The 27,452-nt window shown below is 36.0% G+C and overlaps 1 protein-coding gene across 1 annotated transcript in view; it reads right to left on the bottom strand.

Annotated features, from left to right (window-relative positions):
* SENP6 (SUMO specific peptidase 6) overlaps positions 1–27,452 on the bottom strand; it is a 74,762-nt gene that overhangs the window by 9,453 nt on the left and 37,857 nt on the right. The window contains exons 7-19 of the mRNA XM_080341241.1: positions 21,492–21,562; positions 19,803–19,945; positions 18,177–18,582; positions 17,059–17,291; positions 14,409–14,579; positions 13,474–13,516; positions 12,013–12,192; positions 8,973–9,199; positions 8,303–8,409; positions 8,098–8,214; positions 7,537–7,659; positions 7,191–7,283; positions 1,531–1,964 (exon numbers count right to left, since the gene is read on the bottom strand). Of these exons, the coding sequence (XP_080197367.1) occupies positions 1,531–1,964; positions 7,191–7,283; positions 7,537–7,659; positions 8,098–8,214; positions 8,303–8,409; positions 8,973–9,199; positions 12,013–12,192; positions 13,474–13,516; positions 14,409–14,579; positions 17,059–17,291; positions 18,177–18,582; positions 19,803–19,945; positions 21,492–21,562 (2,348 nt within the window). The remainder of the gene's footprint in view (positions 1–1,530; positions 1,965–7,190; positions 7,284–7,536; positions 7,660–8,097; positions 8,215–8,302; positions 8,410–8,972; positions 9,200–12,012; positions 12,193–13,473; positions 13,517–14,408; positions 14,580–17,058; positions 17,292–18,176; positions 18,583–19,802; positions 19,946–21,491; positions 21,563–27,452) is intronic.

The raw sequence follows: 27,452 nt of genomic DNA, 5'->3' as shown, positions 1-27,452 counted from the left end.
TCTTGGTTTTATTGACTATACTATCAAAGAGGCACCTGCAGTCTTTTGAGATATCCTAGGATATCCAGGGCATACGTATGGATTTGGCAGAGTCAAGACCCACACCCTTCTGGAGCAATAGCTGAAGGCTGGCGTGAAAACCTAAGGACTACATCCCCATTTTCCATCGGGTTGAAATGGAAGTTTAGATACACAACACAACTCCATTACGCTGCCTAAACATACGCTTAGTGTCAATCGCAAATTGAATCTCACCTTTAAACCAGGACTGTGACCTGTAAGAACATCTGCATTAATGAAAGGGTGCATCATCTGCAACAGCTGAGCAAGAGAGTCTGAGTGCTTTAGTTAGCAATAGAATGACCATGCAGCCATAAAAACATATGTAATCCTAGCAAAAACATGCCATAAAGTACATTCTGGCTAACTACAGACAAATAACAGTAGCAGCATCCAAGACATGAGACCATATCATGCAGCAGCAATATCATAAAAAGTAAAAAAATCACACATAAAATGAAAAATAAATTTGAACAAGAGGAATCCTATGCACAACCCCTGCTCCCCTAAGACCTTATAGGAAAAGTGACAATGTTATCACAAATGAATAAATTTAGATTAGAAACTAGGAAAGTGTTTACACACACAAAGATGTTAAAGTTGTACTGATCCACAATATATAGATTAGATCATAGGACTGATAAGCTTTTCAGATCTTGTACTATAAGCTATGCAATTACTCTTGTGTAAATTAAGTTAGTAGGAATACTATTGGTGACTAAATGCTTTTTGCATGAACAGATGTTTTTTGCATGAACACATATTTTGTACTCTATGCATCAAGAGGATCCAAAACTTGCAGTAAGCAGAGAAAATAATCTTTTCCAAATTCCTTCATCTGCCTTTAAAAGTATGCCGGTTCCTTTGTTCACTTTGGTACAAACACTGTTCCAGACACTGAAATCAGCCTCCACAGCAGCGATGCGTGGAGAAAACCCCCCTAAATGTAACACGGAGGTCGAGATAATTTTTTTTTATTATTATTTTCTCCTTACTCTTTTTACATACCTTCTATCAGGACATTAAAGAACTTAACGGTGTTGAAGCAAAACCTCAAATGTTAGAAGACACTGGAATTACAGTTGCTCACACAATCTTAATTCAGTCCTCCCATGTACATGCATTATGAGGATCCATGGCCAACTACTATTCTTTTCTTAGCAACTGCAGTCTTAAGTGATGCAAAGTGCTATCTACAAAATGAATTTGTGTGAAAAAAGCTCACACAACTGAAAAATTAATCTGATTTAGGAAAAGTGTTTTATCTCCAGCCCTTTGCCATGAGAGTTATATCCACACCTACAAAATCATTTTATACGCAATGGTTATAAACTACTTATATTGCAAGCACTCAACTTGAACCATGTACTAAAATTTTGAAGTATGAAATTTACACAGCTACAAAAGTAGCAATGGATGTGAAAATTCCAAATTTTTCATTAAAATGTGCATATTTTTACAATTACATACCCATAGATTGGCTAGCAGCTGTGAATTCACCCTGTATACCGTTTTCATCTGAAGTCCGATGGTCTAGTGTATGGCATGCTGATTCCACAGTGTGAGGTTCTTCCACATCACTGTCCATTTGATTTAGTTTTTTGAAAGCACTTTTTCCCTTACAAGGGCTTCTTCTACAACATGAAGACTCACTGTCTTCAGTTTCAGCATTTGGGTCTATTAAAGCTGTATTATACTTTTTGGTCAATGTCTTCTTTGCTGTGGACTTGGAAGGCGAGTTCTGTGCATCTAAATCATTTGGCAAAGGAGATGGTGTGTTGCTCTCTCTATCTGAAGAGGAGGACTTTATCGGTAGTGTAGCATTTTCATGATAGAGGGGATTTGGTTCATATTTGGGTTTTTCTAAACCAGGAAAACAGATGACAGCCAAAAACCAGTGGGCACTGCAAAGGAAAAAAAAACATTAAAAACTGGCAATTACATTAATGATCACGATTAAACCTGAAGCTGGTAAAAATCAAACAAAACACGGAGTGTGCACATACTAACAAAAAAACCCACCCCCATGGTTATCAAAGATAGATTATAATAGCTGTTCACTTTTCTGAGCAGGTTTTACTCAAGCCCTCACAGTCCTCTCTGAAGCAAAGATCACTCCATGCAAGGAGTCACCAACAACTTTAATATCTTGCAGTTAGTTGAAAGCAGGTGATGTCTAATTTATTTCAATTTGTTCATACTTCATGTATTCTTTTCCTTCTTTGAATTAAAGCTTATTTATTTTTTAACATTTTCTTTATCACTGCATGAATTACTTATTGTCAAGTTAATGTTTTACTGCTGCATCAAGTTTTCCAGTAGTTCAGCACTAGCAACACAACTAGTCAGATCTAACAGTATAGCTGAATTGCCCATATTCTTCTGCCTATGAGATTTTCCAATCATAGATGACACTTCACATTTTTAAAGAAATCTTGTCAACAGAGAATTAAAAAAGGAGAGAAAAGTGTGTTCATAATGCCATCACCATGACTGCTGTCTTCCTCACCCTTCACAGAAATGTCATTTCAACCCTTTCAGGATCAAAAATCATTATATTCCCCAATACAAAGTAAATTTTGCCCCCAGTTTCCTCCTGCTGTCCTTGCCGCTTGAGACTTTACTAACTTGCCACTCAATAAGAAATGGAGCAGCAGCAGCAAAGTCAGAGATTGAGGCATTGCAAGTAAATACTGACTAATCTGATTTAGAAATTTTCTGAAGGTTCTCTGATTCTCTGCAGCAAATAACAAAACAGAATCCATTTATGTATTAGGCAGGTGAAGCCATACTTTAATATGTTTTAGAAAAAAGAAAAAGTAGTAACTAAAAATGTATGTCTGAGATATTAAAAAATTAATTAGATTATTATGAATCCTAAATTCTATCAAAACTCAATCGCAGTTAAAGTGGCCCTTGAAAGCAGCAAGTGAAGTATGGAGCCATTTTATTTTCAATGATTCACCACACCTAGTCCGTGAATATATTAAGTATTGCCAAACCCTGGAATTTGTGCGTGCTCTGTTAATACAGGCTTTATGGACCAATTATGTAAATACATTAATCTAGATCTAAAAAGAAAATGGCTCACAACGTTGAAAAGAATAACCTATTTCCATTGGAGGCTGGAAGAAAAAGGACTGTACTGCCAAAGGACACTGATGCAGTCATGGTTAAATCTGCCATATTGTTCTGAAGTTAATTCTCCCCTAGATTCATCCTGCCCACCTGCAGTTACTGCAGTTTGACAGCTTGTTAGATGATGAGCCCACATTCCCTAAACTAGTGGTTATGGGAGAGTCTGGAATGACTTTCTGGAAGTAGATACTGAAGTTTGGCAACTCCAAAGCAATTATTTCTAGAATATACTTTTACACTAGATGTCAGAATAAACAGCTGAGTCCTGAAAGACAAAAAAGCATCATTCTAGGCAGCACAGGACAAGCATTATCAGAAGCAACCATTAGCAGCATTCCTGTAACGTGAGAGAAGTGCTCAGGTTTCCTCAAATCCTAGAATAACTTGTTTCACATAGTACTTAATTCAAGACACAAAGAAGAAAAAGAAGCTGTGAGACTGGTTCTCAACCAGACTGATTTTGCCACAGATCAAGGTTTGAGACCTTTGAGAAGTAGTAATGAATGCCGATCTCTCACTGGAACCAAAGAAACCGTTCCCCACCTTTGATCCGCTATTGTATCACACAGAGAAAATTTCTGTTACAAGGACTAATGACCAGTATCAGACCAGGTGGCAAATTCTTGAAAAATACTTAAGAGTGCTGCAATGCACCAAGCTGCAAACAGTGGGAGAGTCGCAACAACTCAAGGCTGTACATGAGTTGTATGATCATACAGAAGACTCAGACAAGGAATAAACTGACAGAAGAAAAGTGGGTGGTGACAGCCTTATTTCACTATATTAGGTTGCACATACAGATGTTCAGGCAAAGGCATGCTGAAAAAATTCTGAAAACCAGGTTCTCCAAAACCTACACAGAATGGCATGTATTTTACTCTCTATGCACACCAGGCATTAACTGGCTGTCCCACTTCACCATTGATTCTCCTTGTGTTTTCAGCAATCCCTTAAAGTTAAAAGGCAATGCTTCAATTACAAAAACAAACAAAAAAAATCCCTACACAGCTAAATACCAAGTAGTTGGAAGCTATATTCTATTGAACATACAGCATCTCCACATGTCCATTCTTGTCAACACAAAGTGTGACAGTCCTCAATTTGCAAGTGAGAAACAGAAGTGTGGAGAAATTTTGGGAAATTACATGACACAAAGGGCGGCACACAAGGGAGTTTCTGAAAAAGCTGCAACGTACTACAGAGGCTAGGTCCCAGCACAAAGTCTTCATCATAAAACCTGAATATCCAAAATACTCACTACAGATTAAGAAGCCAACTAATATACAAATCAACACCACAAATATAGAAATTTGGCACAGAAACAAGGTTTCACATTCCTATTAACAAAGTCCAGGGACTATATATTTCATAACACAATAAATACACAGGTACAGAATGTAACATGAAGCTGTAACTTACACAAACAGGATCTATACTGTACTTGCTAATCAGATAAAAAAAATCCTTCTTAGTATTTTGCCATTAATGAACAAAAATCACCAGTGATACCTATTGTCTCTTTTTGTCAGCAACACGTTTAGTTCTAAAAAGAAAACTTTCTGGTTCTATATCAAAGAGGCTAAGCAGCACTTGAAGTGGTACTGTAGTGAAGTTAACTAAAATAAAACAGGATTTACATGTCTGTTCAACATAAAGAGCTACATATCAAAGTAAGAGAGATAACTCGCAATAAAGTAACTTTTCTGACTGAAAAAAGTTAAGATTATTCCAGTTCTCTGCTCTTGACCCATTTTGAAACACAAGAACACATGAAAAAGAGGGGTCAGATATATTTTAACCTCGTAAAACCTGATATTCTTCTGTGCCATGGCAATATAAGGAAGGAAGAGACATTTCACAAGTGACAACTGTGCTAATAGCATAGAGACCTAGAAGCCTCATACTTGCCGGCTTTTGTGTTCTTTCCCAGGGAGCTCCCCAGCCTCCTCTCTGTCCTGTGATATGAATTACTCCTCATAATAGGAGTATTTAATTGTCAAGTCACTGATTCCTTCTTAAGTATGTTAGCATCTCCCCCCAAAAACTTCAGGTTTTTGTTCCTCAAAACTGAAAGGGTTCCAGGGGATCGAAGAAGTGACATGTTTGATGGGAAACAGAATAGCAAGGTGCAGCCAAGAAAAATGCTAGCAACTAATAACAATAAATTAAGAAACAAAAAAGAAAAAAAAAAAAAAAGGAGAAATAAGTTCTAATTTATACTTTTTTTGGCAGAATGCAGGTCAAAAACAACAATATAAAGCAAACCTGCTCTCCCTGCCCCCTCTCCACCCCTTCATCAAACCAGCACTTTCTTATCTCCCTGGATACTCGTTTTTTTACTGCTCCGCAATATTTTACTGCACACATCAAGAAATCACTTCTGCAAATGAATGTCCTACTATCACCACTTACCAGGTTTGAGTCCACAGTACAGTTCCAAAAAGTATGAACAGGATAATTTCCAGATGAAAGTTGCACACCAAGAGTAGATTTTTCCTGCTCTGATCACTACTGGATGGGTACGTGAGACCAAGGTAGTTCAAAGCAAAATCTCCAACCCACACACGGTGTGAACATCCTGCCCTCAGTACAAACTGTTTTGCTCTGCAAATTCACTCCTACTGAGCTGCACTGTTGCTAAGGTAGACATTGCTTTAGTTCCTTATCAGTAAATGAACAGACAGTGAAAACTACTTTGTGTTAAGTTACCAGTAAGACAACTAATTCTTGTAATGCCACAGAACTATTTCATTTTCAGGTGACTTTAAGTCATGCTGTCTGGTATTTGCAGCATGATCAATATCATTTTTCCTATGCATAACCCATGTAAATGGTAATGACATAAGACAGGATGGGGGGAAGTAAACTATATAACAAGCTCTAAAGACAACTAAAATTTAAGTGACAGACTTCCAGGTTCTTTCTGGTACTTCAAGCTTCAAGAGAGAGGGATAGCAAGGATGAAGTCTGAAGTAGACAGGAGGAGTAATTTTTTTTCACTAAAGTACTGGCTGTGTTCTCATGGCTGCACAAAGGTCATAGTATCTCAAAATCTAATGTCAGTGCTTCTGAACAGCTTTCTCAGGGGTTTACTTACGACTTTATAACAAAGACAGATCTATGGTCAGCTAGCCTGAGAATTCAGATGGGGAGGATGTGGGAAAAGAGAAGATTCAGAAGTTTTGCTCCTGCTGCAAAATGGCATGGTATCTAGATAGGTTTCTTTGAAGAGCTTTTAATTTTAAAAAACCCAATGAACTAATATTTGAATTTTTAAATGATCAGTTAGGTATGCCTATGATAAGTTAGTTACAATTCTCCTGTCTCTGTCCTTTATTTATGTTTTTATTGTATATTTTTAAAATGCAGCAGTTTAACATTCCTAAATATTTTGGCTTAAGGACTGCTTAAATTATTTTTTTTTTGAAATGCAGAAATGTGTTTGTGACAACTTGCTCTGAACTTAAGGAAAGCAGGCATCATTAAAAGTCCTTAACAACCATTAGAATGCTAACAGTCTGCTGCCTGACCTAAGGAAAATACCAGGATAAAGGGATATGAAGAAAAAGCATAAAGCTCCCAACATAAGGCAATAGAGATTTTCAGGTGTATTTTCTTCCAATAAAGTTTTATTCCAACCAAAGAATGATCTCATCTATACCAAAGAGATCTCATTAGATGAAAAAGGACTAAAAAAGGTAAATCCAAAAGTTATCAATGACAACACCTTAGAAAAAAGAACTCCAGAGAACCAGGTAAAACTTAGAAAAAGTACTCAGAAAAGTTCACTTTTGCGCAGTCTTTATATTGTCTGGTACTTCTTAAACTACAACAATGCACTTCAAAGGTCTTACATTACTATTTTGTTTTTATCACCTGGAAAAAGATGTTTTGTCTCCTGATTTTTAACTTCAATTCAGGCTATAACTTTTCATTTTAGAATTGTGAAGCTTAAGCCTTTGACAAATGCAATAAAAGGTATGTTTACTTACGCTTCATTAAGAGGAACGAAAATGAAATCTTTTTCAAAAATGTCAACATGCCGTGTCCATGTTTTCACTCGCCCATGTCGTTTTTGTTGTATTCTGCAAGAAGTAACCAACACAGGATTTGTAAGGTGATGTATTTTAATTGGAAGACTACTTTTCAGATATTTTCACCTTAACAGCTTCTTAAGATTTCTCAAGACATATTCTATGTGTGTTACAGGTCTGGATGCTTCCTAGAGTTCTGTTGGTATCATAACGTTGCTTGTAGGTGTTTTTATTTCTCTAAAGCATCTGTTCTGGTAGCCTTCACTGTACTTAGCTCTTAGTTAAACTGACTTATAGGACTTACGAAAGGTTTGAAGTTTCAGGAATATTTCTTCTTTCTCTTTGATTAAGGCGTTTATAGAAGAATGAACTGAACACATGTATTCTATCAGCATCTTCCTTTTTCAGTTTTTCAAGCACCAAATACCTAATTAGTTTAAAAAGGGGAAAACTTAATGGAGATGTTAACTCAAAGCATTCATGACCAAAGTAAAAAGGACAGTGCTACCTCCCCACCAAATTGTTGCAGCCTCTCACAAAATAGCTGTAAGAATATTAAAGCTAACTAACCACAGGAACTAATTAATGCAAAATCTGTGTCAATATTTCAGGGTATTAAGTGCTCTGAATTTCTGAGGCTAAGAAATCCTAAAGAACATTTTTTCCAAGTGACAACAATGTCACTAGAAAGCAGAATAGAAGAGGAACCAAAATTTCTTGCAAAGATGCAAAACAACCTTTAAAATTAGAGTTATACATAATTGGAGAGCAACAGTTATCAACTGACCTATGAGTTTCTAATGTCAGAACTTTTCCAGCTTCAAAGTAAAAGATGACTAAAAACTGATTTGAAAGAAAAACTTACTTTAAATAAAAATCAATGATAACATCATTTAAAAATTCTCCTTCATTTAGGCAATGGAGGTCTTCATTGGTCACAGAAATACCACCTTTAGCTGGAGGAGGTGGATAAACTATCAACCTGAAAAGAAAAATACATTCAATAATAAATATGAAATGCCAAAAAGAAACTCAAGAGAACTGTTACAGGGCAAAGATAAGTATCTTACTTTTCTATAGGACCAATAAATACTTTATGTGAATCTCCAATTTCATCATCATCATCAAAATATGGTAACTGTTTATTTCGCTGCTGCATTTTGGACTCAGGAGCAACCTTAAAAGAATAAAGTCAATATTAATTTGCATACTGTGCTCAAATTTACCAAAAGGTAATCAAGTCCAGTAGTATAATATCCACTGCTTTTGAGAAGGACTTCAAGTTTATTTCTTTTCCTTTCCTAGTTTACTTATTATACTTCAGTCTGTACTCATTTATTTATTGCACAGCCACAAAACTTTCAAATTTTTTAAGATGCAGTTTTGTTTTAAAAAATAATTTATTACATTTAACTACAACACTGCAACTTAATTTCTTGTTTAAAATATTCCAATTGCACCAGTAGATGAATTTGGAAACATTTATGTTGTCTGACTCTGGTACAAATTTCTTGTCCCTTAATGATTTTTAAATGACAACATTACACTGTACAATCTTATGATCAAACTAAACACACTAAAAATATTGTAAATGCACAGACTATTTCCCAGAGTTTCATAACCCACCGCAGACCAGCAGAAGTTGGGACTTTTTTTGGTCTAGTGATCAACACACTACTTTCAGTGTATTTGTAAACCCAGTAATATAATGACTTTGTTCTGAAACAAAAACATAATTACATTTTTAATTTTGTTTTCTCTGTGAGATGGGCTTCCTTTGGAACTCTCTTCTAAGCACTTAGTAAATGCAACAAGCCTGCCATTGGCTTCTTCAAAGGAAATTTTCACAAAGAAGTCAGAAATATTATTTCTAATACCAATGTCAGTAATTATTTTTTCAAATATTGAATTTGCATGAGGATCAAGACCAGTTTCAAAAATCAAAATGATGTACTGTTCTTCTTGACCTACAAAAAAGCAGCGAGAAAATTATTCATTTAGACACAAAATATGTTGCAATTATAAACAGATCTCAAAGATATGTGGGCCAAGAGGTGCACACTGGTGACAATACATACAAGCAGTAAAACACATGTATGTAGATGACAGAAAGATGAACTACCAAACTCTTCTACCTATATACGCAAAAACAGTGCATTCAATTTCAGCCTTAATCCAGAAATGTTAATTATTATACCTCCCACGTTTTTAAGTCACTGAATGCAAAGCCAAAATGTATTTTAAAGTAACAGCTTCTCTGCTTACTGACACTAAGAGTACATAATCAATACTTTATCTTTTTCTTACTACAGTTCCTATCGTATTGATTCAATACAATTTCAGAAATTACATATACAGCACGATTTCCTCTCTTTACAGGGAAACACCACACCCTAATTTCTCCCAGGTCAGCACTAAGAAATCCAGAGCAGCTCTCTCAAAAATCAATCATGATACATCCACCTGTGGAAATTTCCTAGAAAAGCCGAACTGTATTAGGAATGTAGATGGGCTTTTGTGGTCTCAATTTTTATTATAAAAATGGCTTTCATTGACTTAACTCCTCCAAAATCGACATGGTATTATTCCATTTTAAAAATTTCATTCTGCTTTTCTCTTACTTTCAAATAGATGTGATTGCAAAAGGGGAAGGAAGGAAAAAAGAGAGAACTAAGACAACATATAGCAACTTCAAAAAGAAACAGTATATGATATCCCATGATTCAGGTAGATTCATGGTCTGTCCTGATGCTAGAAGGCTACAGTACAAAACATTATTTTTTTTTTTAAATTTTACATATTCAAGTCACTACAGTATATAAGCCCAGAGGTCCCCAGCCTTTTAGCTGAAAAAGTCTGTAAGAACCACTTTTACATGGATATACAGCACTGACATCTGTATGGCAACTCTTTCAGCCAACAGAGATTCTCAGAAACAGTGACAGGTTGAAAAAATACTACTTTAATTGGGGGTAGCTAGCAAGTGGGACACAAAACTTAAACCACTGCTTAGAAACCAAACTGAATACAATACTGATGGACTGAATTTCAAGCCCACTGTTTCCACTCTTCAATGGGAACATAAGCACGATGCTTTTTTAAAAAGTGAATAGAAACAGTATACCATGTATTAGAAGAACAAATTTCTAAGAAAACTACTCTTACTGATTCTGGGCACTTGTTGGGTACAAAAGTACAAAAACCTGTAATGGTAATTTCACAAAAGAAGCAGTTATTTTTCTCTGATCAGATTTCTGTTACCATAGAAACAGAAATCTCTTCAAGATTGCCGATCTACTGGCAACAAGTATTCATTTCCAAGTAGTATGCATCTGCACAAGAAAAGGAATTTTAAATGTCACAGTAAAAAAAAAAAAATCTTCATCTCCTTACACAGATAAAGGGATCTCATCATCTAGAAGCACAAAGTCCTGCTTTCAGGTCCTGTGACATAAACAAACCAAAACCCTTTGCCTCTGTGAACATTCTGTGAATAGAATACAGACAGAAGCTCTCTCATGCTTACTCTTGCTAGCCCTAGTAAATCCTGTATTTCTTTTGGTACAGTGGATTAGCTTCAACAGGTCAGCCTACACCTTAACTAAAAGTTGGAGAAAGTGAGTTAGATCAATCAGATATTATATAAATACCATCTGCTTACAGCATTTGAAAAATAAAAAAGCAGTAAGTTGCACTAAGAGGAATTTTCTAGGCAGAGACACACAATTGCTTACACAGCTGAAGATTTGGGCTTAAAGTAATTTCCTTGCTCACAAAGCAAATAGCAACTGTGTCATCACAAAGTTCTCAGAAGTATAAAGTACAATGAAGCAGTTGGGTATAAAACCAGCCCAGAGTCACAGCCTCAGAGGGAAAAGCTGGGGGGAGAAAGGCTGAGGGAGACACGGAAAGGGAAGGATTTCTCACCGGACAACTCAGGAGGCTTTCCCTTTTTTCATCTGTGAACACCTGTGTTCATGTGGGATCTAATGCCTGTTCCCACGATTGTCTCTAGCTCCCCTGCATGCCCTCCAACTACTTTTGTAACTATAATATTCCTTACAGCTCACACTTTTTATAGGAGCTGGATGATATTAATATAGCAGTATTATCTGTTGGAAGCACACAATTCTGATATTGTTGAAAGGATTCTTACTCCATTTGAATGCATCACATATCTACGAGGGCGAGTACAGGTACAAATAACCACAAAATTTAATCTGGATAAAAGCCTATTTAAGTTAAGGAGGGCTATGGTAACTTAAAAAACAGTGTTACAATTAAACTTAATTTTAAGAAACAGGAAGACAATCCACTTGTTTTCCAAGCAGATATTCGTCTATATCACATCACTACAAGCATATGGAGGAAAAATACCCAAGACAACCCACACAACAGTTTCTACTGAAACTAAAGCCTTTAAGCAGAACAGCACAAAAAGCAGAAGTCAGTATGCCAAAAGTTGTCATACAAATGTAAAGGTCCCATATACTGAAGTGTAACAAACCAACTTGCTCTCAGATAGTACAAACATTAGCGAAAAAAGTTACGCTAAACTGACTAGATGTTGTAATTGCATGTGTTTGCATAGACAGAAGACTATAGTTCTGCCAAGCCATTCCAAACTGTCCTTCCCTCCTGGGAAGGTGACAGTTCCTGGAAAAATATTAATACTACACCTGCCTCAGCCAATGATGCCAGTTCTATTCTTTAGTGCACTCAGTCACAATCCAAAACATTCAAATTCAAGTTAATAGTAGACTAAAATTGTTTTACTTACTGTCTCCTTTACATTCGTACCAGACATTATCTTTACTCATTTTCAGTTGGTCTCTCAGGCTACTACATGTTGACGGTACTGTTTGTAGGAAAACTACTGGTAATTTTCGGACACTACACCATTCACATTTGGTAAGTTCTGAAGTTTTCAGGTTAATATCTCGGACATCATTTTCTGATTCTAGAAGAAAATAATGACATTATATTAAATTATAGTAAAAATATGCAGGTTTCCCTTACACCTTCCCCCTTGATTTTAATAAGAAATCAGTAAGTGACCATTAACTTTTAAGAAAGCTTTTCAAAAAAGTTTGAAATTAACATGTATCCAGGAGGGGTTGTCTGTTAATATCTTAAAAGATGAACTGAATTCTACTGTCACCTGTCAGGAAAGTAATCATAAACTAACTGGTTTTTTCTGGCCAAGTTTTACCTAGTTTTTATTGCACAGAAAAAACACCATTTCCAGTGACGATTTAAATTTGCAACTATTACTATGACATATTTTACAATATGTTTGTAAAACCTTCTTTGTAGATTGATCTTTGACCAAGTTCCCTCATGAAAAACAACTTTACAATGAAGAGGCAAATAAACACATGCAGAGAAAATATCTGATTGCCTGAGGAAACTACGGTACTGCTCTAAATTTACTACTGAAGAGAACTGTCAGCAACATGGAAAATTTTAAACACTACATCTGATGCTGCCATGACCCATGTTGAGTTCTTAACAGCTTTTACTGAATTATAGAAATGGAAGGAAAAAGTTAGAAGTCAAAGTTCTTCGACTCAGTGAAAAGACCCAAAGTTCAATGCCAGTAATTATTTCTAGACCAGAAAAACGGTTAATGGTAGGCACTTAAAGCTTTAGGTTAGGAGCAGCCTCCACCAGAAGAACTATAGCCCCTTACGTAAAGAACAAGACAGGATAGAAGGAGAAATGCATACAACGTAAAGTCCTTCTAATAAAAATATCATTTTCAAGACAACCTCTACAGCTCGTCATCCAGGATGAAGGCGAAGAACTAATGACTCAGTTGCACACCCACCACAAATTGCTCATTTCTACTATCTGCAAATCTTCCGTCAGTACAATCATTTCGCTTGGAAGAGACCCTCAAGATTATAGAGTCCAACTGTTAACGTAGCACTAAACCACGTCCCTAAGAACTTAATCTATGCATCTTTTTAAATGCCTCCAGGTATGGCAATTCAAGGCAGAAATAATGCAAAATCATTTTGGTTTTTATTCACCAGGCAGTTCAGGTCAAAATTATACTCTCAATTCTTTTTCCTGACTACAGGCATCCAATATAATTTATTACATACATAACAAAACCAGAATAATTATGATTCACCTGTTAATTCCTTTGACAAAGTTACTTCATTCAAAATACATACATATATATATATATACAGAGAGAGAGAATGTATTAACATAAAAGGAAAGATGTACTCACCTTCTTGACTGTCTAGACGTATTTTGATATAATCCAGGCAAAACTGTCAAAGACAACACAATAATAAGATTACACTTCTTTAAACCAAACAAAAATTGACTTAATGCCTTTTAACTGTTAGTAAACATATTTCAATTGGCTAAGTACTTAAATAATGAAAATTTTAAAATAAAAATGTCGTCTTCTTTTTTTTAAGTGGACATTTTACCAAAACTTAAGGAAGCAAGTATATTCTTTACTCTTCATTGTCACTTTGGCCATATTGACTGTTGAAACTTGAGAATGCTCCTAAGTGCCTTGTTTTCAAAAAAGATTTAGAATACTCTGAAACATACCACAAATTACAGGGAGAAAAAAAAAAATCTTCAAAACATTATGTTTTCTATCAATATTTAAGCAAATCAAATAATAGGGTTTTGCAGAGAGTTGGAAAGAACAAGTAGTACCTCTCTGCTATTTAAGTGCTTACACCAGGAAGAAGTATGCATTCAATCTGGCTCACTGCATACAACTAACATTCAATGTCTCCTTGAAAGTCTTCATGTAACTTAGAAGGTAAACAAAAAAATTGTTCTACAGAAGCAAAACTGTCCTCCTGCAGACATGTTTCTTACTCTTACCTATTAATATCCATTTTTTTGGTAACTGTTGCCTTCAATTTTCTTAACAAATGCAGTCTAATCCATAAGCCCCCACAACCAAGTAAAGAGAGTTGTCAAGGGTTTTGCAGGCACGATGTTTCTATCAAACATTGAGAACTACATTGTATGTGTTAGTACTTAATAGTACTTTGGGATTCTTTGGGAATCACAGCCTCTGAAATTAGAGACAAACTTACTGTTCACAGACTAAGGCAAAATATTACATTGTTCAAAAATGAAAATAATGTCCATCACAAACTGAAAGGAGATTTGTGAAATATTAAGTTTACTTACAATCACAGGTTCCACTACCATTCTTCGTAGCGTTCCTATTCGTATACTTCGACAGTTCAGAATGACACTTTCACAGGAATTTTGATAATTTAGAGGTACAGTCTCAGTTACAATCTCTTGAGAAATAATTTTACGCCGTTTTACTGGAGTGTTGGACACAATGTTCCCAAACTGAAAAGCAATTTTCAAGGTTTCAGAATGTCTCACTAAGATTTATTGCTAAAAAAAAGCTAATAAAAAACTAGTGACTAAATTTTCAGCTACTTTTCTGTTGGTCAATCATATACAGAAGGCAGAAATTTCCTAAAGGACTTTTCGGAACACCTGAAGATGATAATATTGCTAGATTCAAGAAAAAAAAGCTGACAATTACAGACATTTTGTTAACATTTCCAAATCACAACTAGTGCTTCTAAAATTGCCAAAACCAATCTAGTTTTCACCATTTTGAAACACTGTTCATTCTGGCAAAACAAGGTTATTTTTAATATATTTTGTTTATTTATATTAAAACACTAATGCTGTAAAATCACCACAATGTTGCTGGTGGTTTTGTTGTTTTTTGTTCTGGTTTGTTTGTTTGTTCTTATCTTCATTTATTAGTCCAAGCTTTTGGTGACTGAAAACACTGTGTCATTACTGAAGCACAGTGCACCACCATATTAGCATGAGTAGAATCTTCAAGAAATACAAATAAATAAGCCCTATCGAGATTCCTTAAAGCAACTCTACAGAACTATTAAGATGTTTTTAGGACAGATTCCAGGGTCAGAAGACTAAACACTGAAAAGCGGCCACGTGGAGTTTGGCTCCAGTTCAAGAAAGTCTCTAGAAGCCGACTGAAGCCGTAATCTCATTGAAGGCTCCTGTTTCCCAACAGAACAATCTTACCAAAAGCTATTAAAATGAAAGCTGACTGATAGCCATCAGACTAACATATTTATTTATTGTATTCCTTATATTACTTCATTGAAAGATTTTCTGTACGTTAGTCTTTGGTATTTATATTGTTTCATAAAGCTGTCCATTAATAAACATACTTTTGGGTTACAAAATACAATTAAACTCCCACAGAAAAACATTTTAAGGGATTCAATATTTCTATTAGGACAAAATCTCGACAATTATTTCCACGTCCCTAATCACTAGCCTACCTTGACCATAATTCAAAATATATTACTGGATGCTTCATTTAAATGCAGTGGAGAAGGCAGAGATTCTAAATCCCTGTAATTAAAATATTTTCCTAGGACTCTTATTGAAGGCAGCTTTCATTTTTCTCTGCTGGACTGGCTAAATATTATTAAGAGCTCAAAACTCAAATCACAAACAGTAAAACTGTAAACATTAAAGTGGTGCTATGTTCAAGGAGCTGCTTCCATCATATCTGACAAAAACACTGTGATCAAGAATTCTTGGTAGCTTCATTGAAACAATGCAAAAATTGCATTTAATTTTACAAAAAAGAAAAAAAAATCTGCTTCCCTTGCTTTCAAAAGCAAGCTCTTTTCTACTTTTTTTCTAAAACATGCAGTTAATTTCCAATGTTACAACTGGTTCTTAATCACCAGTGAACAGGAACATATGGATACACAAAGGAAAACATATGGGTTTCATATGAGTTTCAGAAGTCTGAGACACCAGTGCCTTCACAATGCAATGCTTTCAACTAATTGAGTACATAATGCCAGAATAAGTGAAATTCAAAACTATTTACCATCCAAGCTTTTAGCCACACAGCTTTATGTAGGCTAAAGGTTCACAGCTTTATATTGACAGTGGTGACTAATTACACATCAAATTATAAACATCCATAATTTCATCAATTACAGCACTAGAATGTTGGCTTCCGAATCTCAACGTAGCACATAGGTTTTGTCATCATTACTCAAGTGTTCTAACTCGGAAAACACACAGGATTTGAGATTGCAAGTGGAAATCTGATCAGACACTCTTGTTGAACCGAAGTCACAATAGTGAAATGGGACAAGTGACCCAAGAATTGTTTTAATCACCACTATTAATTCAACACCAGTTGCCACAGGGAATTTATTCTTCTTAATGGCTCACTATTGAGGTGATTAAGTTTCTAATATACCATGAAAGCTGTCCCCTTTGACAGCACTTATGGAGTCTGCTCACGGTGCGTTTTTTGTCTTTGTTTATCCAATTCTTGCAGCGGTATTGAACTAAAAAACAAAAGTCCCACGATGAAATCCTTCAAATAAGTGCTATTAATTGGGGCAGTTGTCAAAGTATTTTCATTCTAAAGAGCCACTATTCTTCCCAGTGTCTCTTTTCATGTTTAACTTTGAATGTCCCAAGTCTTACCAGGCAACGGCTGGTACTGACATTCTTCTGCAAACTAAGTAGGCTCTTGAGTCTCAGAGGGATACCCTGCCAGTCTGAAAAAGTATACATTCAACACAGAAACATCTATTCTAAAAGCATAATCCAAATAATTATGAATGCCTGTAAAAATATAATGAACATATTGTTTCCAGTATTATGTAAGCAGAGATACTACTCGATGACCTGCTAAGTAAGAAAAACAATCAAATATAGTAAATTTCTGACAATGCCAAGAAAAGCCTTGACATTTTCCACTTAAGATTTGATTTTTTTTTTTTAAACAAAGTTAAATTAGTACCTGATCTTTCATTCTTGCTTTTCTTGGTAGTGTGACTGCAATTTCTGTATCTGTTGTTATACTACCTATTCTCTGTTCTATTCCACAACTGTTTTCCTTTAATGCTGCTTCCACCTTTCCTGTAGAAGGAGCTGGGGAGGAGCGGGCTGAATCTGCAGGACGAGGTGAAATGCTTTCCATTCTCCTAGTGCTGCCACTATCCTCCTCATCATCATCATCACTAGACAAAACAACTAAACAGAAAATATTAAATTCTCAACCACTAAATTTTTCTACAAAAGAAATTTCTTTTCAAGCAATAGCTTCAAAGTAATTTATGTAAGTGTCCTGCAGTGCCAAAAGAAGTCCACATTTATCATTACATAATGTTTTTATTAATGTTTATTTGCAATCTGCTCACAGGCACTCTCTCTTTTTATTTTTCACAGTTAGCTATACGAGAAACAGGTATCGTTAAACCACTTCTAAACACAGAAGTAAAGGCATACATTTCATGGTTCAATAAAGAATTGACAGCGAATAATACAACTTATGAAAAATCAACGAAAAATGATGACTGAAATTGTTCAAATCAGTAAGACAGCATGGTCTAGTAAACTAAGCATGAAACTAGAAACAGTTTTCCAAACTCCAGTTCCTTCAAGCTTATAAATTAATTAGAGTTTACACAAAGAGAGTACAAAAATTAATATTTTTCAAATTATGAAATTTAAATAAATTAGACAATCTTGGTAGTGTTCAGATGCGTAGCTCAAAAGGAAGAATGGAAAAAATATAAAAGAAAAATCAAAAGACTCTTTCCCTTTGGGAGAATGAATGATGCGATTCTGCTGAGAATGTGGCTTTTTTATAACTATGAAGTGCGAGTTTTTCTAAAAAGGAATAAATAAAAAGAAGATGCATGAAATGTTTTTTCTTCTCCCCAGTGTTTATTTTCATCAGATAGTACCTCGGTGTATGAAAAGGAAATTATAAAAAGGTCCATCCCCCTTCCCCATGAACACACCCACAAAAAAATTCAATGCAAAATCAGTAATGTAAACCAGAAAGGACAGTTCCTTCATTATACGACATTTTGAGTTTCCAGTTTACGACTATATTCATAAAAATGTACTTACTTGGATCATTTAGTTCAGATGGTCTTGCACTCCTTTGTCTTAAGCTTCCTGTAATTTTAGGATTTTTTGTCCCAGTTATAAGACCAACTTTTCCATTCTGTCGTAACATAGAATGTCCTACAACTTCATTATTACTCAGTAGAATATCCGTTGGGCCCTTCCCAACAGCAGAACCATAAAACTTCTTTGTGTTGAACCCTGTACCTGAAGATTTTTGCCCTGTTGAATTCTGATGTATTGAAGAACGTGATAAAGGTCCCACAGGTTCACTTAATGTCACAGTTTGTCTGGGAACTCGTTGCAAATCCTTTTGAGAAGCACTTTCACAATGTCGGCATTTGGTCTGATTTTCAATTGCCCGCCCACAATTTGGACAATCAGTCAAATAATCATTTTGTTCCAAAAGCTAGAGGGGACACACACACACAAAAAATCAGTAACTGTATAAAGATACTATTTCCAAATCTTGCATTTAATTTCTGTTCAGAATTAACAACACTGTATTAGCAATTACAGTAAACAGAGAAAGCAAACATTAAAATACAGTTTGATTTTTTTCATTTAAGAAAATGAAAATGTTCTAAGAGGAACAAATGCCATTTGTAGACATTTTTAAAAAGTGATTGGTGTTGGACAACTCAGATTTTCCTTCTTGCCTTTTTTCTTCCCATTTGTAAAAGGCTGCACACTGTTCAGATATACACATATATATAAAAATCAGCAAGGAGCTCCAGTTACATCATTTCTACAAAAACAGTTTCATTGGATGAAAATAAAGTAACCTAAGGATCCACAGAACAATGCTGAGTAGGAAAAGAGGCAATCTCCTAGTTCATAAAGTTCCTTAGTCCTCCTAAGATATCTTCTAATAGTCCGGGGCAAAGCATACAGACAAATCATTCCTCAAAACAACAATAACAAAAAAAGAGGAGAGAGAGGGGAAAAAAAAGAAAAGGAAATACGTTGTTCTAGAATCCCGTATCTCAGAGAAGTAAATGGGACCTGAGGAAAAGGAATTCTCCAAACTTTGAAGAGAAAAGCAGGGGCTACAAAGGAAAATATATCCTATCACTGCAAAGACAGATGTCTGTTCTGTTTCCTCACATGTACTAGGTCTCACTTAACTAAGTATCACAAGTGCAGAACTTGGACTTATAAGTCTAAGGCATTCAATACTAACACATAAGCTACTGAATGTGTACTGAGTTGAATACGAGACACCTCTACAACTGAAATTTAATCTACGTTATTATGTCATTTGAGGTCAATGCTCCAGGAGACAACCAATGTACTGTGAACTACTGAAAAAAAAAACCACATCCCACCAAAAACTTTTTAAATCTATTTTCAAAATATAGCTATTACAGTTTGCACTTCCCATCCTCAGCCATGAACACCTTTCCAAAAAAGAGAACTACTTAAGTAGATGAGCTCTACCTAAATGTATCTGCCTTATAACTTCTATAACACAGCATTTTTTTTAACTCTGAAATCTGCAAAATACAAATACTCTGCCCTATCTCTAAAACAATATCAATTTATTGTACAACTGAATGCCTGTTTCCAAAATACGCATCAACTTTTATAGCTAAACAGAAGTTTCCATGTTTTTAAAATCTAACCCACCTTTAACTGAGTTAAGCATTTTTTTGTAGAAGATGGAGTCGAGTCAGACTGATATGAATTGCAGTGACGTTTCTGTTGCACCTTTCTCTTAATTTCAGATTCTGATTCTGATTCTGACTCTTCTGTGTTTTCCATTGTACTGTCTAGGAAGGAAAAAGTGCAAAAATGTTAATAAGAAATGTCTACTAATATTCCATTAAAATTACAATCAACTTATTTCTTCACATGCACTGACTTGAACTAAACATAAACACCTTTTTAAACACCCAACAAGCTACACTGATTCAAGCACCTCAGGATTTGTTGTATGAATAAGAAAAAATCGCCCAAAGTAACTTTGAAAATGTTGTTTTATTAATACTATTTCAGCGTCTCTTGGTGGCAATTTGTACCTTAATATATTTGGAGGAGGCTTTGGACTCTGAAATCTATACTAAACTTCACTAAAACTAGAATGGAGCATCTGCTATGGAAAGGAGAAGGGGATATGACAGATGATGTTGATGGTAATTTTCACTAAAGGACTGCTTTTAGAATAACTGGAAATGTTCACTGTAATAAGGGTTTATTCCTTCAACAGAAGACTCAGCAGTACACTGAACTATCTTGCCATATCCTGTTTTATTCTGGCTCATTCATTTAAATACTGGAAGACTGTAAGAAAAAATAAATCCATAATCTACTTTAAACCTAACAACGTACAGACTGAGATTTTCTCAGAGTGAGATTTTGTTTTAAGAAGTACAAGAATGCTATAATTCAGTTTAATGTTAAGGTGCTATTTACATTCCCTAGTTTAGCTGCAGTCTCCATACTTGAATTTTTAAAGCCTGTATTTTTTAACAAAGACGTTTTCGATATAGATACTAATAGTCTCACAAACATTCTACTATTAGAAGACACCTCAAAACTAAAGAACCACTTGTTTCCAAAAAAGAAACAATACTAACTGAGCTTTTTCTAAGTTCTACTTACGCTTAACCTAAAAAGTCACAGCAGAATACCTGGCCGGTGTAGATGGCTGAGCAGCCGAATAGCATGTTTACAGTATGTATATCCTTACTGACACAGCTCAACCAAACACAGTGATTTTCATTTTCCAAATTCCACAATTTCCACACCTCAAGGCAAATTGTATTTTCCCTCTTGCATCTCCATCAATACCCCCTAACCAATAATAAAAAAGCATACTGGAGCTGAGCTACAGGGCAGTGCTGATTCTGACTCTTCTACTCACTACCTCAGTGCCTGAACATGCTTCATACCAAGTGTTATTTAGCATGTTACATTTTGCACATATTAACAGTGCTAAACAGCATTAAGTAACAGTTCCTTGACAATAGTTCACAAACATGCTGGGGGCTCGACCTCAGACTTTATGATCTCCAGAGATCTGTTCCAGCTCCAAGAGTTCTGTGATTCTAAATTATCCCAAATTCATTTGTTTTTAAAACAGCTGAAGCCTAATTTAAACTTAATTATAACATGACTGAAGAGGTTGCAGAAATTTGTCAAAAAGAGCAAAATCCTCCCTTCATGCACAAACTTGTATAAATCTAGAATAACATGATATAAGGATACAAACAGATATGCTGAAGGTTACACCAAGTTTGGCAACACACCCGCCCAAAGCAGGTATTCAAAAAATTATCCCGCTTAAAAGATATGAAAACTCCAAAGATAACTTACCCAGTCCTTGAGACTGTGGTAACCTAATGTGGTCTGCTTCTACTTTCTGAAGCTGAGGAGGGTATTCTTTTCTGGAAAATAAATCAGATATAGAGTTGTTTTTTTAACAGACACTATTTTAATATAGCCATAGTTATACATGAACAAAATAGATCTGAAATGTATCTGAAAGGTACGAGTAAATAACTTCTCCTATTACATGCTATTTTTACAATTAAAATTACCAGACTGCCAGGAACAGCTACAGTACAGGTCTTCGAAATATTTCTGATCTAAATGCCCTTTGATAGTAATCAATAGTTCAGGGGTCTCTCACAGCCTGCATCTTGTCTTCCTCTTCATTCATGAAGTCTAGGATAGGTACTTTCAAAATCCAAACCCAGCAACAACTATTATTTTAATATTAAAGCAGATTCCACAAGTTCCACAACTTCAAACAAACCAACCAACCAATCAACAAAACAAAAATAAACAAACAAAAAAAAGGCAGGAAGATGCAAAATAGAGGAAAGAGAGCTGATGTCAAAAATTGTTGTGGCCAAAAAAAAAAAAGAACAAGGCAAGAGAAGATATAGTTTCTCTATATTAGTTTTAAAAATATAATAATATAGACAAATTAATGGATAATAAAACTTTTGTTGGTATCATTTGCATAATATGCATTTCACAGTTTTTTTGTGCAAGCTAATGCAATATAAATCATTATAGTGAGAGTTTTTGAGTCTCTTGAAACATATTTTCCATTTATACACAAGCATGTCAAATTGTGCTACTGTGAAATTAAGATTCCTGAAGCTCACTGCATGTCAGCCACTGCTTGTAGCAGTTCTCCTCCTCAGCTGCCTCATCCCGCTCTGCAGCTGGAGATAATTGCCCCTGTTATAACGCACCTGAAACACAGGAGGCCTTGCCAACAACTTCCGCAGAAACTGCCTTTATTGACAAGTTGAACTGGTGCACTGGGCTGCAAATGGGTCACACCATCCCATACAGCTTCAGCTGATTACAAGGACATCAACCGACAGCAAGGGGGCAAATAGAACAGCTGCAGGTGCTAACATCTCAAAACAGGAGCTACATTTTGAGGATCCACCTGACAAAAATTTGGCTATGGCTAAAGTAGACTTGAGCACTATGCAGAAGTTTTCATTTCTTTCAGCACAGCGTTTTCTAATGCACCAAATTATAAAACCTTTGAGTTGTCTTCACTGAATTTTCTTCACATTTCTCAGAGTTTTCTCATATTTTATTATTAACTAATATCTTTATAACAAGATTAATCTACAGTGCCCTTTGGGATATTTCTTAACAAATCTGGCCCTCTGAATGTACTTAGGCCACTACTAAACCCAAACATGTTTGATTGTGTTGAGGGGCTGCAGCATGACGGAAAACTCAGGCAGAAAGGATGGGCTGGTTACAACACAGATGTCACAGTACTTCACCATGAGTGCCCGCAACCACATCACAGATGACAGATTAAATAGTTTATTTGTGTCAAACATGTTTCAAATAATCCTGCTTAAAACATTTTGTTTTAAAATTCAAATCACTAGGTATTACTTTAAAGGCAGAGCTCAAACTAATCATTACATAATGAGAAGCTGTTACTATCAAAACCAATCCTAATGACATTCTAAAGGATAAATACTCTGTAACATCATTATAGGAGATCTGAATAATATAAACTTTGCAGCAAGGATATGTGAGCTGTTGTCAGACATGCTATAGTTATCTTCTGGTTCTATTTCAGTAAGTCTTGAACATAACCATTGCTAGAAATTTTTTTCTCTAAATATTTTGAATATTAAACATTTAATTAATAATATTAAAACTATTTGGGATTTATCTGAAAACAAAACAATATGGTAGATTTAGAATACTAATACTAATTTTAAAAATTAGTTTGACAATTCAAATTCTCTGGACATTTGTAAATTACAATTTTTTTTCTAAAAATCATACAGGTTAGTATGATGTTTGTAACATGCAAAAGGTATTTTTTTAAAAGGTATTTTTTTTCTTTTAGATAACAAATTCAACACTTACTATATATTGCTAAATAATTTTTTAACAATAAATTGGAATACAATAGTATTATTTACCCCTGTCTGAATATTGTGTTATCAGGATAGATTCGATACTTATTAAATGGCCAAATACTTACAAGAATATGCAAGGGCCAGCATAAAACAAATGTCTCTCTTCTCCCACAAGGTAAGACTTTTGCTCACAATGAACCAGTAACACCCAAGCCTACGTTACAAAAAACAGCTCCAAGCCAACTGAGGCCACCTAACACTGTTTTAGTTGAGTCAAAATTCGAGGTTGGGTTTGAAGTTGCTTTGAGTTAGAAATGAAAGTGAAGACAATTTTAAATACTACCTAGTTGTAGATTTAATCTGAAAAAAAATGCTTTCTTGGAGATAGTAACAGCCCTCCCACACGAGGGCAGCAACTCAAACCACCTCCTCTTAGTTTCCTATCCTGAAAAACTCACATGCAAACAAACAGGCAGAGCTCACCACCACAAAATTTGGATAGATGACAAAATTAAGCCCCCTCCCAGCTCAGCCCAGTGTTTGTCACCCTTTGAACAGCTGCAGATCTATTGCAGATCTTAGTACACTGAATGCTTTAATTGTAAGTGCAGAAATAGAATGGAAACTATAGTTTTGTTTTGTTGGGTTTTTTTTAATTGAACATGACACCAGGATTATTTGAATAATACAAAAGTTTTTATAAGAGATTAAAAAACATAAAGCACTGAAACCCAAATGCATTCTTGCTAAACAGATCAAGATACAAGACTATCTATATACTGTGTCTAATAGAAAAAACAAGAAATACAATGCTGTTCCTGTCATCCTAGTAAATATTAAAAATACACTCTTTTTTCTTCCTGTTAGGTTTCCAAAAATATTTATTAAGAGATTCAGATTTTGCTTGAAGAACAAAGCTCCATGCTCAGAGATAAATCATTTTAGGCATCTCATTTATCTCACCCATTATAAGCAGTTATGATTTGAATACCTTTAAGTACAAGGGAGGTAGGCCAGTATTTGATAAAAGCGACCTTGGGAACTAGGAAAGCTTCAAACAGCAAAACATGAATTACAAGACCAAGAAAGATCAGGCTCTTCCTGCAACACACATGATAAAAAGGCTGAGGCAGTGTGGACTGCAGACAGTCCAGAACTTTTGACACATCTTAAAAGTTAAATAGTACAGCATTCTTGACTAAACATGTTTTCCCCACACAGAATGATGCCATTGATTTAATATTTTCAGCACACATTCAAGATTATTGCCATATTCCTTTGCTGATGGAATTGGACCTTACTGTCTTCACCTTGGGCTGGTAGACAGTCCTCTGCAACACCCTCCCGACAAAATGAAATTTTCTTATTAAAATTTCTTCTATAGAAAAAAAAGGGGGTGGAGGGGGAGAGTGGGCTGGGAGGAGACAACTCAAGAGATGGGGACAATTTCTGTCTATGCCAGAAATTAATAAACCTAAAGAAACATCTGGATCTGGTCACTTAGGATACAGTGCTGTCTTAGAGCTTTCCGAACAACTCACAGTATGGTATAAGCCACATTGAACCCACTATGTATTGTATATGTATTGCAGAATCATCATAGAATCACAGAATAACAGGTTGGACAGGACTTCAAGGATCATCTAGTCCAACCTTTCTTGGCAAAGGCACAGTCTAGACATCCTCCTATCTCCATGATTTCTCAGAGGTTATGCAGACCAGCCATACAATACCAGCCAGCTCTCTTAACCCCCTCGAGTGGACAATGTCAGGGCGCATCGATGTACAGAGGTCGAGCTCCTGTAACACCTCACATCCCACCTCTTCCTTCACTGACAGTGGGTCTGTGTTTGCATCAACCTGGATTTCTGTTCCCAAGGCCTGGGGCCCAACACTGCTGGTGAAGAAAATGTCAAGAACCTCTGCCTTTTCAGCATTGTTGGTGACTACTTCACCTCTCCTGTTTAACAGTGGGCCAACATTTTCCTTCTGTTTCTGTTTGTTGTTTACATACCTGAAGAACCCTTTCTTGTGGTTTTTTACATCTCTGGCCAATTTCAATTTGAGTTGAGCTTTTGCTTTTCTAACTGCATCTCTACACACCCTGGCAATGCCCTTGTAGTTCTCAACAGTTATTCATCCACTTTTCCACCTCTGGTATGCTTCTCTTTTGGTTTTGACCAAACACAGAAGCTCGAAGTTTCCTGCTCCCTGACTTTTAAAGGGGATTAACTGTTTCTCTGTGCTTCTAGGAGAGTGTTCTTGAAAAATTCCAAGCACTCGTTATCTAATTTATCATCCATGTAAACTTTCCACAGAATCCCTCCCAACTGAGCTCTGAGTGAGCTGCAGTTTATCCTGCTGACACCTAAAACCTTTGTCTTAGTAATAATCTCCAGTGTGCTCAGCAGGAACTCCACAATATTGTGACCACTACAGTCAAGGCTATCGCTAATCAAAATATTACAAAGCAGGTTTTCTTAAGTTTGTGAGTAGCAGGCCCAGCAATGCCATTCCTGGTTGGCGCATCTAACACTCGTGTGACGAAGTTGTCCTCTATGCATTCCAGAAACTTGATGGATAACATGTGAGCTGCTCTATTTTTCTTCTAACATGTCTGGATAGTTGAAGTAATCCATAAGAACCATGTTCTGTTGATCTGAAGCTTGCTTAAGTGACCCAAGTACTGCTTCATTGGCCCTATCACCTTTGTCTGCAGGTCAGTAGCTAAGTTTCCCCCTGGAGATGACCTCTCTGATCTCGAACCAGAGGCATTCAATAGGCCTTCCAGAATCACCGTAGTTGACTTGTATACCTTCAAAGTTCTTCTTAACATAGAAGGTGACTACTTCTCTTCCTCTTCCCTGCCTGTCTTTATGAAACAGCCTATAGCCTCCAGTCATGTGAGCTGTCCCACCATATTTCAGTTATCCCTATGATATCATAACTTTCAGACTCGATACAGAGCTCCTGGTATATATACACCTGAGGTGTATATACACTGAGGCTGGTCATTCTGGTTCTCCTTTTGGGAGGCAGGTAAGGAACATTTGTCGCTGCTTTGGTTGGCCTGGCTTATTCCCCAGCTGGATGCAAAGAAGTGAGTGTTGACACTTCAGAACCCATCCCACAGGTCTTTCAGTTTTAAAGCCCACCTCATCAAGTTGGCCAGCCTGCTGCAAAAGTTCGCCTTGCCTCTCCTAGACAGCTGGATCCCATTCTTCCCTAACAGGCTATGGTCATCAAAGAGGCTGCACCAACTCCAAGCTTTGTTGAGGTGTAGGCTCACACAAGAGCTGTGTTTAATGTGAAGCTTGGCTCTTTAAGTGGCTGCATTATTCAGCCCTTCCTCACCTTGCTTCGCTATACTGCTACCTGCAGGTACACCACTGCGGGCAGGCTGTTGGTTTCTATATCATTACCCAAAAAAAGACCAAAGCATAATAAGAAGTACCAAGCTGCTGAGGTGAGATTTACCTTCAGTGCATCTTATAGGAAAAGAAGAGTACAAAAGTCAAAGGCTGAAAGAGAGAAGCAGCAGCACAGGGAATTGAGTTTTCAGTATGCACGTCAGTAGACCCACTTGGCCCAGAAAGTCAGCTGCGCTTATCATGATGGTAATGATTAAAACTAAACTTAGCAGCTCCTGCCTAAAAATCATCCTGCTAGGACAGCAACATGAAGCAGGGAAGGAAAACAGAACATACTTCTGTACTGGATTAAGAAGCAGCAGGTGACCCCAAGGGAAAACTACAATCGCCAGCATGTAGTTCAACCATAGTCTTCTGTTATATGTAGTGCCAAATTAAAAACATTAATAGCCAAATAGTTAACTAATAGCATAGATTCAGCACAAAGAAAAACACGGAAAAAAATACTGGAACTCAAAGCCCAGGCAGCAAGAGGATGATCAGATCCC

This window comes from Nesoenas mayeri, assembly GCF_963082525.1.
Source record: "Nesoenas mayeri genome assembly, chromosome: 3".
Classification (NCBI taxonomy): Eukaryota; Metazoa; Chordata; class Aves; order Columbiformes; family Columbidae; genus Nesoenas; species Nesoenas mayeri.
The sequence above is the reverse complement of the archived record's forward strand: the minus strand, read 5'-3'. Positions and strand labels throughout refer to the sequence as shown.